Genomic DNA, 15,920 nt, shown 5'->3' with positions numbered 1-15,920 from the left:
ATTTGTGTTTACAGTAACTACAATATGAAAACTAAACCTGCACATGAAACTATTGCCAGAAAAGCTTCACAGAAACACGTGACTGAGGCTGTATTTGACATAAAGCTGACATTCATGTAACTCTGCTGGTAGAGCTGAGATAAAGTAATCAATAAAGAAAGGGAATTTACTAAAATTTAGAAACATGTCTAAGTGTTGGAGCTCTTCTCAAGAATTTGTTTATCTGAGGGCTTAATTGCATTTCCTAGTTTAAAGAAAAAGATTTATCTCAAAATTTTCAACAGTTTAATAGCTCTATTAAATTCAGATTAATTAAAATACACTGAAAATTAAAATGTAGTATTATACATTAATGAGTAGGTATGTAGGTATTGTCATTACTGTAAGAACTGACTTTGCCATTTCCAGAACACACAAACAGCTTAGTGTGATGAACTACCCACAAAATACATAGGCTTTGGGAATAGCTTTTGTATTCTAGCTTTTAAAATTAATGCTGTAAATGATATTTTAAATCCCTGAAACTAAATAAAATGTGCTGCTTCCTCAGGTTGCTGATCCTAATTGCTACTCTAGGAATGTGATTGTTTGGTAAATAAGCTGCTATGCAGTTTGGATAACAAACATAGAGAAACATCTCTTTCTGTGGAGATGGGACACTCATTAAAGTATTTCAAGCTTTGGATGTCAACATCAGGGTAAAGAATTACATGGAAAAGGAAGTTAATATCAGTCAGCAAATATTACTTATAACTTTGTGTGTATGTGTTATTTGAACATATTCCCACCAATAAATTTTCAATATATGAATATAATTTTTATCATTCTCTTCACTAACAATATGTTAGACTAGGTGTGGATGATGCTTATTGAAGAGTAAACTAAATCTTACATTCGCTTCTCTGTTCCACAACAGATTATTTGTCTTCTGAATATATTCATTGTAGTAGCACTTCCCAGTCTGAGTAACTCCAAATTAAACTAGTCTTTCACACAGTAAGGACAGCATGGACAACCTGTATCAGTCATGTTCATGCTTCTATGTTTGGATCATTCTCTCCAATTAGATTTCTGACTTGTCTTAGAGGGTAAAGTAAATCTTAGGCACTTTTCAACTCTCGAGAATTAAAGTACACATAACATGATCTGCAGAGGTTTTCTGCCTCTCTGAAGGAGTGAGGCTGGAGTAGTCCTCTTAAATTAAGAGCTTTTACCTAAATCTGGGATATTATTCAACATTGCAGATATATGTCAAGTTTTAGACTCAACAAACCTAAGCTCTGCTCAGGTAGCAGCCAAATTGTAAGACAGCCTCTAGATTGATATGATTCTGACATGCCAGAAACATCTCCTATATTTTACACTTTCCTCCAAGCTCTCTCAGAAACTTTCCTCTGGGTCACTCCAGCAAAAGTTGGACACCCCTACAGCCAGCAAATCTGCTAAGTGGTCTCTTCATGCATACCTGAGAGATAGCAGGAGCTAACACATGAAAGCAGATGTCAAAAGCTCCAAGTGTGCTCCCTAATTTCATCTCATTGGAGACTAGCCTTTTCACAAATACAAAAAGGCTGCTTCAGTAGAAAACTAACCATAGATCTGTACAGAGGCCCTACAGCCTCCCACAGTTCGTTCTTCTTTAATGCATTTTAAGTATGGAAATGTGTTGCTATGACCAGTGCTTACACTGTGGTTTTGGATAATCTGGTTTTTACTACTCTTGGCACAAGCTATAATTACTGGGTTAGTAACTACTTGACAAAATTTGGTTTATTCTTTCAAGACTCTATATGTGGCAGATGTGTTTTCTGTCCATACCTGGAAAAATAATATTATCCACTTTTAAAAAGCAAGCTTGGTTTCTTTGTGCTTAAAATTGTGGTGAGTTGAAATTACCCCCCCAAAATAAAATTGCCAGACCATCTCAGTTGGAAGCAAATGAAGCTATATTTACAAGCAAAACATAGAAATATGAAATGCACAAATGTACAAAATGTACAATATTTACATATATTTACAAATTATAAACAACACAGTAAACCCCCTGGACAAAACTAGAGAGCTACCAATAGCTTCCCCCTCTCTTCCCTGTCAGACAAGGGAGCAAGAAAGAGCAGAAAAGCAGAGAGGAGCTTGCTAGTACTTAGCCACAACAAAGAAATGCAGCCAAGGTCAGTATCTGCTAGAGCAAAGAGCTGAGAAAGTTGTATAAACTGACTTTTTCTCTAACTTTGTTAGTTATCCAATCAGTGGGGTTATTTAGACCTTATCATTATTTCCCCTTTACATCCAATGGTAATTTATTTACATTCTCTCTCTTTCTGCTCAATTTGTGGAAAATTTTCTGGGCATAAGCCTAAAACTGCCACAGAAATCTTTAGTAGAGCTCTTTTAGGAACGATGTTATTACTTAGGTTTCTTATTCCAACATGATGAACTTCAATGGGAGACAGAAAAAACAGTGGCATGATAGTTTTATATAGCAGAAGAGGACACAAGAATAAGTAGTTATGAAAATCCCTAGCCAGGTGTGCATTGGAGTGGGATCTATTCCTATTCCTACTTCACAGCACTTCAATTACAGTTTCAAATGAGGAACCAAGATAATATTTGATACAGGAAATACAGAAGAACAAAATCAGTGTAGAGTTCTATATTGACATTTCTCGTAGTCACTGTTTTCGTAATGTATCAACAGGTCATCAACCAGAAATCGTTAAATACTCAGCTCACATTCTCACTGCCATCCTAGTAATGGTAGTGGTATCCACTACTGTGAGTAGCAAATTGGTTTGCTCACTTCCTTTTGGTATTGTTAGCAGCCACTAACTGAAAGCGGTACATGGTATTAATTTGTGTGAGGTGCTTCTGTGTGTATATATGTGTCTATACAGAGAATAATGGATGTTACTGATGTATGTTAGTGTGGGTGATATGTTACTGTGAGAGACAAAAGTCACGTAAGTGAACCTCACTATAGAAATGGAGTATTATCTGTTCAGCAGACAGTTCCTCATTTTCTGCTAAGTATGTGACTGATGCAAAATATGCAGAATATTGCTAAATTTGCTTTAAGAAAATTAATATTATTGTAATATTTTAAAATATACTAATAGCACTGAAGTAAGGAATTTTGTAGAGAAGCACTGAGCACTGGAAAAGTTAGTGTATGACACAGAAGACGGCAGCCATCTAATGGAAAAGGGACCGCTAGAATAGTTTGTGACAAATCCATAGAACAGGGAGTAGCATTGAGTTTGCATATGCTTCAGTCACAAAATTGGAAAGTGGTTTGGAGATTTGGTGTTGTGTTTTTGTTTTGTTTTTTTTTTAAATGGTTAGTTCATTTGTTCTCACAGAACCTATTAGCTTGAAATGGTATTTTGCTGTCACAATTCTCCAAGTCTGCAAGTCTATGAACATCATCCTTGAGGTTTTTCTTGTAAATAGACACTCGTACAGGCTTTTACTGAATGTACTTCTGATATATTGGTCAGATATTACTTCCAGTCATGTTCTTCTGTGACTAGCTGGCAAATACTGACGTTAATAGTATACTCTCATTTTAGTTCAGTACCTACACATTTTCTAAGGAGTGAACACTGCAATCAAGATGTCACTGAATTCCAGCAAAGATTTGAAAACTTTAAGACATCCACAACTATAGAGAAATGCAATTTTATGTTTTGTATTATGACCTTTGTTTTTAAGACATAATATGTTGATGATTGTGCTACTGTTCCAAATGTGTCAGTTTGTATTTTTAGGAAAATATGTCTTCATTATCTTCAGAGTGGAAAGACATTAATATATGTTCTGTGTATACCTAACTGAAAAAATGGTAAAAGATAGTAGCTTAAGTCCTCTGAGAAAATACCCTGTACCCATTTCTACCCAAGTGATGTTGATAGTGGAAAAAGGACTGACTCTTGGTCTCTTCTTTCAGACTGGTGTTTGCGAAACTAAAGCTCTTAATGATAGCCATAGAATACAAGTCGGAAAAACGAGAAAGCAGGTATGTCCTATGCCTACAAATTCTGACATTCTGGAATGCATTGTTAAGAATTTTGGCTCACTTTTTTTCCTTCCCCACTGCCCAAATGGGCATAGCTATTCTTTTGATACATTTCAGATTATAATTAGCATGCCACCACATTACATCATTTCATATAATGCTAAAAAGCCTTTATTTCTGCCCTGTTGTTCTCCCCTAAAATTAATTCCAGTTGGAACATTTAGTGGAAAGTGGTGGGACAGTGATACATACATCCAATGACCAGAATTGCAGTTCATTTTTACTTTAAAACTTAGAATGTTTTTGTTCATAGTCTTATCAGTTTGGAAATGAGCTGGCCCAGATAGGATACAAGACAAACAGAAATATAGGATAAAGGTAGTATTTGTATGGTATCCATTCTGATGAAACTTGTTTATATATGAATACCATCATGAAACTGGAAGATACTAATTTAGTCTTGAAATTACCAACAGGATGACTCCTTTCCTCAAACAAAAAGAAAAATATTATTAGTAGTATAGATTCATAGATAGAAAAAGTGTATTATGTGGGTTGTTTTACAAAAATCCATATAAATCCAGGGGTACGCTGATCTTTTATCAACTTAACCACCAGGGCTTTAGCATACTTTAATTTATGTATAACAAAAATGTTATAAATGTGCTCTGCAACAGGTGGAGGTGCTTATAATAAAAATAGGACAATGCTGACTCTGAGCTGAATTTTATATACCTCTGTCAGAAACTGTATTCTGTACTGCAGTACTAAAGCTGAAATGCTGATGTAAATTTATTTTACCTTTGGCCACTAATTTGTGAAACGTTAGGGGGCAATTGTTTTTCCTCACAGGAGAACCAATTATGTCATTGGAGAGCATGTCACAATTTCTGAGGTTTAGGAATTTTATTTTCATGATGTTTATTAAATATTATAGTGTTTACTTATTAATACCTATAAAACATAGAACACTTGACATGGAAAATTCAGTGTTGCAACCATTTATAAGAGTATTTCTCTGCCAAATAGTTGGTTTTGCTTAGTTCTTCCATATATTATAAAGTAATACGTGAAGTGGTGTATGTGCTATTTGATATTATTTTCAATCATAATATGCTGATTAAGAAATCATTTCTTCTGAAATATCAGTTTTCCAATGTTTCCAATTTTCATATGCTGTTAGATGGAATACTTTCCCACTGAATAATCTTATTCCACCTTAGCTAATGTAAACCAAATGATTTATTATTCTTTAGTCTCTGAACAGTTTAATGTCTTCTAAGAAAAAAAGAAAACAGCAGTGGAACTATTTTCCAGATATTGTATTTCCAGTATTAGAAACTATTAGGTTTCTGTTGATTCTCCTGAGAATCATTGCCCAGCTTCAGGTTGTCATTACTCCAGTTATCTTTTACTTACATAAATGCTAATACTGCAGTCTTTTTTTTTCAGTAATAACAGCTAATTCAAGGCTTCTATGTCATTGTTTACACTAAGTTCAGTGAGAGTTGGATTGAGTACTTAATCATACAATCACATATGCCTTCTTACTTAAAGTCATGCAGGTAACAGTTCATAATTAATTGATTTGGTAGAAAGCTATGCTAACACAGGGATGTTAACAGCTGGATTTTGTGAATGTGTTTGTAACAAGAAGAGAACATGTCACCTAGATACTCACATTTTCTTGTAACTCTGATCCACAGATATATTTGCTGTCTTATGTTAGTAAGTGACAATTTTATAGTCACTGTTTGGTGAATCAAATAGCTACCTGCAGAGTATCTTTCCTGTGGTCTTCAACCCAAATATGTTAAGTACATATTTGGGGGTTTCTGAGCTGGAGCCTGTTAGTCTAACCAGATAGGTAATGGAACAAAACTTCAATTTCTCACTTCTTGGGTAAACTTGCATTACCTTACTTCACAATAAATGAAAAGATGGAGAATTAAGATAAAAAACATAGAATGACACAGTTTGCAAATGCAAGCTGTCTTTGCACAAGATAAATTTGTATTTACCAATTATCTTTATTGATGTTGACTTTGGAAATATTTTATTTGATTTCATAGCATAGAATCATAGAAACATAAGTTCTTCATTGGCATTTCTTCATGAGGGTGAAAGAGAAACTGATTATTCACTTTTAAAACTTCTAGTGTTCACTTTTTATGAGAGTGACCAAAAGTAGATATTTGCTGATTTTATGATTATAGTTTAGATTCATATTTTGTAAAATATTGAGAGATTTGACATATGTTACAATTCAGAGCAACAATGAGAAAAATAATTTAAAAAATACATTATTACAAGCTAGTGCCTCCTGATGAAGATGAAACAGGTCTAGGACCAGTGTGTTCAGGAACAGAGGAAATATTCAAATCATTCTTTCTGCCTAAGGGATGAGAAGATCTTAGCCCCAGCAGTTGAATTTTTGTTAACTAGTAATAATACAGTATCTCTGTAAGTAAATTTTGTGTCTGATTTTAATTTTTTTTTTACATGGGGAATTTCCTTTTAAGATTAATTTCATCTGCCTTCATCACCTTACCCTCAGAGCTAAAGCAGCACAAAGTGAATTCAGAAGCATCTGAAGCGCTCAAAAGTGACAATGTGAGGCCATTCTAGATTTCCTAATCCTCCTTTTAAATTTTTACTTCAGTTTTGCTCATAAATTCGTGTACCATTTTAAGTCATGGGCAGACTTTTCATTGACTTCGTTAATGTCCTTATTACATTCAGAATGGCATATACACTTTTCTTTTCTTTTCTTTTCTTTTCTTTTGCAATTTCCAGGCAGCCTCCTAGATGACAGATTTCTAAAGCTTTCTGATTTACAGCCAAATTCTTTTATCTCTGCCATGGGGAATTTGAGATCAAGAGTAATTAGAAATCATCAAAACCCTACTAATGCTAATGTAGTTGAGCTTCCTGCTTGCAGCTCTGTTTCTCCCTTTTCCCTGACTCCGAATAAAGCTGTACAAGACAGTAAGCACACCTAGACAACAATTTTTGACAGTATTAGATTGTTAATTGTAAGCAGAATTTAAATTTTTTCTAGGCTAAATGTAGGAAATGTAGTCATAGGTATGATAAATACAAACTTGTTTTCAAATAATGGGTAAAGACTTTTTTACCTGAGCAACTGTTTCTCATTGAGGTATCTTGAAGATTAGTTAAAAGTGATTAGATTATTTTAAAAATTTTAATATATTTAACTTTTATATATTTAATAATGTTTAAATTACTATTCAATTATCAAAAAAACCTCTGAGATTACAAAAATGTAACTGAATTTAGTGGGTTTCTGACCTGTTGCTATTTTCAGTAGTTGCAGGTGACAGTGTATTAGCCATTCCTTCATTTCCAATTAGTATCTGGGAATATTATTAATTAGTTATTAAGAGCAGAAAACACTTCTTAAATAAGTTTTTGTGTCTCTGATATAAACCAAATACTTCAGCTTTAAAAGTGCTCTTTCTTAGTTCATTTGTAGAGAGGTTTTGGTTCTTTTTCTGTAGAAAAATACTAAAAGAACATGGAGAACATCAACCTGGAAATGTCTCAGCAGAGCTTGCTGAATACTTCAAAATGCAGACTTTCAAGCTCCTTATTTGAAGTCTCTTTTAGATATATTTTTGCCTTTTTCTCCTATTTTGTTGTTTTGTTTTTTATTTTTCACATTAGTAAGCAAGAAGGAAAACCTAACCAGAATTCTTCCCTCCTGCAACCCTCGCTTACTCCTCTTGTTAAATTTTCTCTTTGTCTGTCCATATATTTGTTCTCATTCTCAGCAGAAAAACCTTTGAGCCTTGAAGACTTCTAAATAAAGGGTTTTTTTGCTTTGCTTTGGTGTCAGTTGATTTCTTATCAAAGTGTTTGATTTGCAATTTTTTTCTTGTCGTTTGCAGAAGCCGAAAGCGGTATGCCCTCTTCGTTACCTTTCCTTCCAACCTCAATCCTACCTCCACTCCTTCTAACTTCAGGACTAATTCCTTGCCAAGAACACAGGAAGATAACATCTTTGTCTATCTTTCTCTGTATATACACACACATATATACATATACATATATATATATTTATCTGTCTATGTGTGTGTGTATATATATATCTTTATATCTATATCTGTGTGTATATTTATATATGAGCCCCCAGTCTCAAAGTGGAGAGAGAACAGCATTTTATCTCTCCATTGGTTCTTGTGACTCGTGCACTAACTTCTTTGCAGAAAGTACAAAACGAAACAATATTAAGTTTTTTAGGCTTTTTTCTTTCCCCTTTTGGTGTCATTAGTATATCAGACTGTTATATTTGAAAAGCAGACTTTGCAGTTAGTATCTCCCTTCCTCTTTTTTCATTTGTTCTGTATCATGACTATGTGTGTTTTGTCTTTGCCAGCCCTTGTGCGGCCATATTGTCTCCATATCCACACCGTCACTGATGTCCTTCTTTCCCCAGAATCCTTCTTCGAAACATGTCTTAAACTACAGTGGTTCATGGTCTCTTGAAGTCTCACCTTCCATTAACAACAATGAAATACCTTTTTCTTTGCATCGTTGGTCCTGTTTTGAGCCCAGTAATTCATAATACAGTATTCATTAAAACTGTTGTACTGTTCCAGTGAAAGTGTCATGGATAGTTTGTACTGTATGTCACATTCATTTTAATGACATTTATTAAGCTCATTTATGAAGACATTGCCAAACGTATTTGTTTATCAATTTCAATTTTTATTTGAGATGGCATGTTCTGCATTTTCTTCTTGTGTCCCATACTGTGAGCCCCTCCCTTATCTACATTCTGTCTTGCTGCTATTGGTTTTGCTGAAGTAAACAAGGCATGCTTTTTTTATGTCCTTTCCTCTTTCCTCTTCTCAGCTTTGTCTTCTGAGTTGCTTATACAAGTCTGTCAGACTGTCAGTGTTTCTCTTTGGAGACACATTCTCATTGTCCAGACATACCAGTTTCCTTCTTCATCCTACTCTACAAACTGTACTTTCCATGTCTGTTCTCTTGCGTGTATTGTATATGGGTTTGGTTTTTTTTTTGTTTTGTTTTGTTTTGTGAGGGTTTTTTCCTTTTTTTTCCTTTTCTCCTGTGGTTTCTGGGTAGATGTGTGAAAAGAGAGGTGGCTTCCTGTCAGCTTGGCATTATTGATATGATCCAACTGCAGAGAAGTTACTGCAACACTTAACATCTTCAAGGATCTGTAGTTGTTGCACATCTACTTTGCTTCTTGCTTTTAAGTATATATTATCTTGTGGTGAAGGCATGTTAATGCTGGCATGATGAGCAGTATGAGGAAGTGTTGTACCAAGTGAAGTTGCTTGCTCCCAGAATAAAATACATTATGCTGCTTCATTGTACTTCTGGAATCAGAAGGAATAATTTCATTGTTTCAAAATGTATTTAATTTGCCAGCACCATTGAACTAGTTTGGACTATGCCCCAATAAAATACCTCACGTATGTCCTGTAGATCATGACTTTGTAGTTGATGTTGTAGAGAACTTAACTCCTGGGAGCAACCTTTTATATGCTTATAGGAATTAAGCTTTAATATCCTGTAGCATGTAATGTGCACTGTGTCTTTTGCCTTGTACTCTTTTTATTGTCTTACTGGATTTTTGTGTGTAGAGCAATGTGGATCTGAATTAATGCCAATGATAGAGCCCAGAAGAAAGACGCAATGCTTTAGAGTTACAATCAGTGAGAAGCTGGTATGCACACAACTCCCACTGTGGGATTTGTGCAGCTACCCTTATACTCTTACCTCAAAATATACCTTGAAGCAAAAAATATTGTCTCAAGCTAATTTTGTGATTCTAATTCTCTAGCTGTGTGAAGGACATGGTACATTTTAAGAGTCAATTATGCTTATAGTAGTGCATTTCATCTGGGCATGGGGGGAAACAATAGTTGGTTTTATTTTAAAATGTGGTGGCTATAGTCAATAACACCACATAGTCCTGTTTGACATAATGTATTAATAGCAATTAAATAATATTTTATCTTCCTTATTGCAAGATGATATTGCTGCTGTTTAAGTCACGTGGGGAATGGTACAGTACATCTACCACAAGGTTTAAAGCAGAGTTATCGCAGCTTTAGTCATTTGTTTAGTCAAAATTTTATCATTTGTGTTACATTTAATTCAACAATTGGTCTTTTTTTTTTTTTTTTTTTAACATAAGGATGATGACAGTTATAAAGCTAGCCATAAATCTGAGAAATAAAGGAAAATGGAGGGAGTTTTACTGAATCAACTTTCTTTGATGCAGGGATGTTAAGTTGGTCACTGATAATGGGATTCATCTCACCTAATTTTTATCCATCTCAACATTAGATGTCTAATATCCTTTCAGTTATCCAAACTTAGACCATGATTGCAAGGGAAGAGAGAGAAATTTCTTGAAAGCACTTTCCATTCTGAGACAGATGAGCTGAATCCCACCTTTAGTGCTTTGTAAAATGTAACTTTCAAAGTAAGAACAAACAAAAATAATACAAAAATGAGCCTGTTGACAAAGAAAGTTCTTTAAAAGATTCTTCAAATGTAAGTCTCCACAGATTGACCTTATTTTCCATTTGTCAGTCTTCCTACAGTGTGTTAATATATTGTTAACCATTCATTGTTTTCTGTTATACTAGCTGGTCATCGCCACATGCCTTTGTCAGCAGTTTTAAGACCTTCACTGCACCTTTACCATCCTGATAAGAACCCTGTTTTTCTCTAAGAGAAGACTGACAATTACACAAACCTGATAGTAATCTACTGTATAAATGCTAAACCACACTAGATTAAGAGTTCAAAGATCTGTACATTTACAACTTCAGCAGTAATGGAAGCCTACTCACTTTCAAGCTGGGCAAAGCTAATTGCAGAGCCAGATCACTTAGGAAGTGGCTGACCAGTACACACCTACAGTGTAACGGTGATTCAGGTGCTGAAGCTGATTGGTTGTGTCTGCAATATTGACTCACATAGAAGATAGCTCAGTACTATAGGAAGATACACAAAATATTTTTTGTGTCCTACTGATTTTTTTTTTATACTGAAAAAATATTTTTAAGTGGTTTATATATTCTAATAGCATGAAAAAGATATTAGCCTTCAAAGCTTCTAAAGCTGTTTCAACCCAAGAAAAATATTTTGAGTCCAATATGTATGACATTTGAAAGCAAAAGCCAAATACAAACTACCTAATAGCAGAAATGAGTAGAAAATAACTAGTTGGAGGGAATTAGTCCTGCCCCAAACTGTGTTGATGAGTTGCTCTACAGTTCAAACTTCCAACTGTCAGGTTCTCCATCAAATGTCTTTAAGTTCATCAAAACACAAAAAACCTGCAATTAGTAATAAAAAAATTTAACTCACTTCTAACGCTTTAAAGGAAGACTTAATATGGTATTTATCTAAGTCATAATATTGTTGTATTATGCAGCCAATCAGCCAGCCATACACTACCAAAAAGGTATTGAGCAATGCTCATATTCTGGGCCAGTTTCAGGTAAAATAATAATTGCTTAACAGCAAATATGTATTTTATTTTACTGGCTGTAATATGTATACTTAAAACATCAGAAATATATAATCTATCCAATGTCTAAACAGAACAAAATTAACGCTGTCAGAGATGCTAACAGATCTCTGTTCTCCACTGACATAATATCCTATTGTAAGTTTTCCCTGGACAATGAAAGAGATCTTGAAGCCCTTATTTAGAATTGTCACGGTTGCATTTGATTGTTTTGTTTTTCTTTTATTTTGCCCTTTTTTTTTTTTTTAAACTGTGTATGTCAAATGTGCATCAATTTCCATTTGTGCTCCACCTGCTAGTATGTCATTCACTCTGGGAATTCAGTTTCAACTGTATAGATACTGTTGTTCCTGATTATTTCCTGAGCTTTAAGAGTTCAAGATTGGGTTGGATGTAGCTTTGAGCAATCCGTTCTGGTGTAAAATATTCCTGTCTAGGTTGGAACTGGATGATCTTTAAAGGTCCCTTCCAACCCGAAACATTCTGTGATTTATTCATTGATGCCTGAGAATAGAACCAAATTTAAGGGTAATTTCTATGTTTTTTTTGATGTGTGACGTTTTTATTATTCTTAGATGTGTGATCTTGCTTGTAGTCACCATACAAATCTTGTTTAGCAAACAGACTAACATTTGCTAGATGTCACATAAGTGTAAAGTGGAGATTTTCAAACTGCATATTCTGTTCAGAAGTGGCTTCAAAATTGTCGTATTATCATAGACTAATGGAACTGGCTTCTCTTAAGTTGATGCTGGTGAAGTATATTAAATTCCTTTTAAACACATTATTCATATGGCAGTAATTGCCATGTATTCTAAATGTTCATATGTGAAGAAGCAAGAGATAATGATTTATTTGCAGTGACATGTGACCTCTGTCATGAAAAGCTTTGTCCTGAGGAATTTTTTTTCTGGAACTGGAACTGTTAAGGAAATTATAATGAAAAGTTTTTTGAGCTTGCTATTACTATGTTAGTTTCTGAGGTAACTTAAACTAGAAATATAGGAAAAAAATATAAATTTTTATCAGAAATCTTAGGAGAGTTGAAAATATTTGGCCTTCCTTGCTATTTTATGCTGAAAAGATATACTTAGAAAAGTCAGGGATGTCAATTTGAACAACATTTTTTCCAATGTGTGGCACAGAGTGCATTTGGGTTATCTATATATATTGTTATTAAACATAATGAGTTTAAGTCCTTGTTTCCCTTTTCCTACAAGTTCCTATATCTGCAAAACTCCCCAGCCTTGGAGATGCATAAAAATGAGTCATTAGTTGAAGCTTTCTCTCTTAAAACACTGATTTATTTTGCCACATGCTTATCTTCTCAACTGTGGGGATATATATATATTCATATTTTCATGAACTGCTTAAATGGATACATGTGTATCTAAGTAACCGATGCATACATTCTTCATGGTATGCTCATAAGCCCATTTTATTTTTATCTGTCCTCTTTTGTTCTCAGTATTTAATTCTTTTAATTTGAAATGTTTCCCTTGCTGTACATATTAGAGTGAGTGCTTATCAAAGCGTAACTTTAGCTAACGACACTGCAGGTCTCGTAAGAAATAATTCAATGGCTGCTTTATTAAGCAGCATATTTAATAAATCCATATAGGCTCAGTAGTAATTACTCATGCTTTTACTCTACTTAAGTATCAGTGTGTATATATACCCAAAGCTTTATGAGCATTTGCTGTAACTCTGCCAGTAGCAGTGATGGGGCAAATTAATTTCTGTTCCCAACAGAAGATTTTGCTGCTTAGGTCATACTGTGACCACATCCATATTTTGTGGCAATAAGTACTTTGTATTTGTGAAAATAAGCCTATGTGAATGAAGTATAAAATCTGACAAAAAATAAAATCTCTGCACTGACCCATCTGAATTAATTTCATGTGTCTCAGAAAACCTTGAGATACAAAATCATGCTCACAATATATTACATCTTAAATGAAACCATTTACTTCTGATTTGAGATTGTGTTCACTGCCTCTTAAAAGAGCTGCTTCATTTGTTCATTTCTTTGTAAAATTTCAAGTTCTGTGAGGGGGAGTCAACATCACATATCCAGTGGTTACCTCAGATGTGGAGTTTAAGTACATTTAGTAGGATTTTTGACTGTTCACATATGTTTTATCTGTATTCAAGAAGGGTGGGGGGAAGGGATGGGGGAAAGGTGATTCTGATTAAAGAAAAGCGTTCATCCGGTTTCACTGAAAAGCTGTAGTAATTCTGTGAGTAAGGACAAATAATGAAATAAGGGCAGGAGCCATTTGTACCTAAGAAAAACACCCAACCCAAACCATAGTATGAGACTGTATTTTAGAAAGCCCAGTGTAGTAGAAATAAATGAGACTAGCATCTGTAGAATATTTTTGAGTTTAACAAATCATTTTTCAGTATAGTAGCAAATTAAGTACTATCAGACAGGGAAGAAGAAAGTCTCCACATTTTCAGTGGAGACTGAAACATGGAGCAGTTGCAGACATGATAAAAGGTTTGGACAGAAAGGCTTTGTGAATCTGTTTGGACACGGCAAAAAAACACAGAAGAAAAATCTGGTACTGATGTAAAGAAAAATTAAATACAAGAAGCCATACCTTGAATAGTAACCATAAAATACCACTGTATGAAGTTGCAGATTGTGAGAAAAAAAGTAGTTTTGCGGGCATTGAATTAGGAAGTATTTCATAGTGTCTACTTGATGGGGGCTAAATTATGGCTGCATGACCAGCCTTTAAATTCTTAACTCGGGAGCACTTTATTTTTCAGCGTGCATATTCTTTCCATAGGGCCTCATGGGGGTGTGTAATCAAACAAAACAATGTGCTTATAAAGCTTTCAGGTAGATTTGTTTTGACACACTAATTTATTAATAATATATAGATGATAAATAACACCTTGAATGAGATATGTGCTGAGAACTATTCCCTCCTAACAATAACATGAAAGACTTTTGGCTTTCAAATTTTAGTAACGTATGTCTGTTCAGAAATGTGCTTATTTTTGCATATATATTTCCCCAAATTTGGGCCAAATCCACAAGCATTTAAATAGCTGGTAGACTTTATTTACTATAAAATGCATATGTGTCTGATTACTACATTTGGACTTACAAAGGCTAAGCTTTCATAAAAGATTAAAACCAGAGAACTTTTGACAAGCATTGTTAAGTTTTACCAAGTCTAAAGCTTAGTTGTATTACACATTAATAAAATCTATTGAAGAATTTATTTACATCTAGCTGTATATTCATATTTAACTGGGTACTTTTCCAAGTGCCTCACCTAAAATATATTGTTACATTTTTATGAAAATAAAAATCTTATTTCATAGAGAGACATGGAGTACCTCACTTTTTGGTAGCAGTTTATGATTTCCTTCATCAAATTTAGATGAGGCTATTCTGTCAGCGTGGGTGGGTTATTTTTGTTCTTTGATGGCTACACAGCAGTGCTTTGAAAATTTTCTATTCATTTTATGTTTTTTCAGCTGTCATGACTGGTTGTCTTGTACCATTCCCCTTGAGTGTATGTGTGCATTTATTATTTTAAACAATAACATTATATGTTCAGATAGGGGTCCCATTAACATTATATTTCACTAGAAATTGGCAAAAAATTGCATCAAAGGGTTTAGTTTCATAAATTATTTTTTGTTCTTATTAAGAGGTGGTGGCTGATTCTTCCCTTTACAACATGCTGTGAATTTCTCACCACTTTGTATAACAGAGCAAGAATGCTGAAATGCTCAGGTTCACGCATCATGTTTTAGAGAGTCTTTGTTATTTTGTATAGTCTATATTTAATGTAAAAACATAACAAAACAGATGTAAACACTTAAATGATGTGATTATAGGCAGAGGCATGTGACTGTCTCAAACTGAAGTTTTTGTAAAAAGGATGTAAACTTGCTATTTGATTAGAAATTTCAAGAAAGAATGGTTTGAAATTCCTTTGCAGCTTTTCCTAAGTAGTGGGTCCCCTATAACAGATTCAAATAAGATATTTTGGAACATTCAGTTAAAAGTAACTTAAACTTATGGTCTGTTGTTTTTGTTCTTGTTTCACTGAGCAGTATATTAATCAATCCTGGAAACCATGTCAAGATTCAAGAAGGTACTTTAGGATTCTTCATTGCAAGTGATGCCAAAGAAGTAAAAAGGTAAAACATATCTTTTTATCTTTAAATTTAAACATAGTATATTTGATTTCTGCTTTTCCATCAGATGTAAACACATCACCTAATTTTCGTTATTATCTATTTAAAGATTCTTAGGGGAAATTGAGCTGATGCTCTACTGAACCAACCATATGTGCATGCCATTTTCTTAACTACAGTCCCAAATATCAGGGAAAC

At 34.0% G+C, this 15,920-nt stretch overlaps 1 protein-coding gene across 36 annotated transcripts in view; it reads left to right on the top strand.

Annotated features, from left to right (window-relative positions):
- Window positions 1-15,920, top strand: part of KCNMA1 (potassium calcium-activated channel subfamily M alpha 1) — a 417,239-nt gene that overhangs the window by 297,514 nt on the left and 103,805 nt on the right. For 18 of the 36 annotated variants that reach the window (XM_009897623.2, XM_009897622.2, XM_054163262.1 and 15 more), the window contains 3 exons: window positions 3,947-4,015; window positions 7,927-7,938; window positions 15,639-15,725. In XM_009897623.2, the coding sequence (XP_009895925.2) occupies window positions 3,947-4,015; window positions 7,927-7,938; window positions 15,639-15,725 (168 nt within the window). The remainder of the gene's footprint in view (window positions 1-3,946; window positions 4,016-7,926; window positions 7,939-15,638; window positions 15,726-15,920) is intronic. The other 18 variants (XM_009897628.2, XM_054163264.1, XM_009897627.2 and 15 more) reach the window with 1 other exon arrangement.

The sequence above is a fragment of the Dryobates pubescens genome, chromosome 8 (genome assembly GCF_014839835.1).
Source record: "Dryobates pubescens isolate bDryPub1 chromosome 8, bDryPub1.pri, whole genome shotgun sequence".
NCBI classification, from domain to species: Eukaryota; Metazoa; Chordata; class Aves; order Piciformes; family Picidae; genus Dryobates; species Dryobates pubescens.
This window is presented reverse-complemented; position numbering and strand designations above follow the sequence as displayed.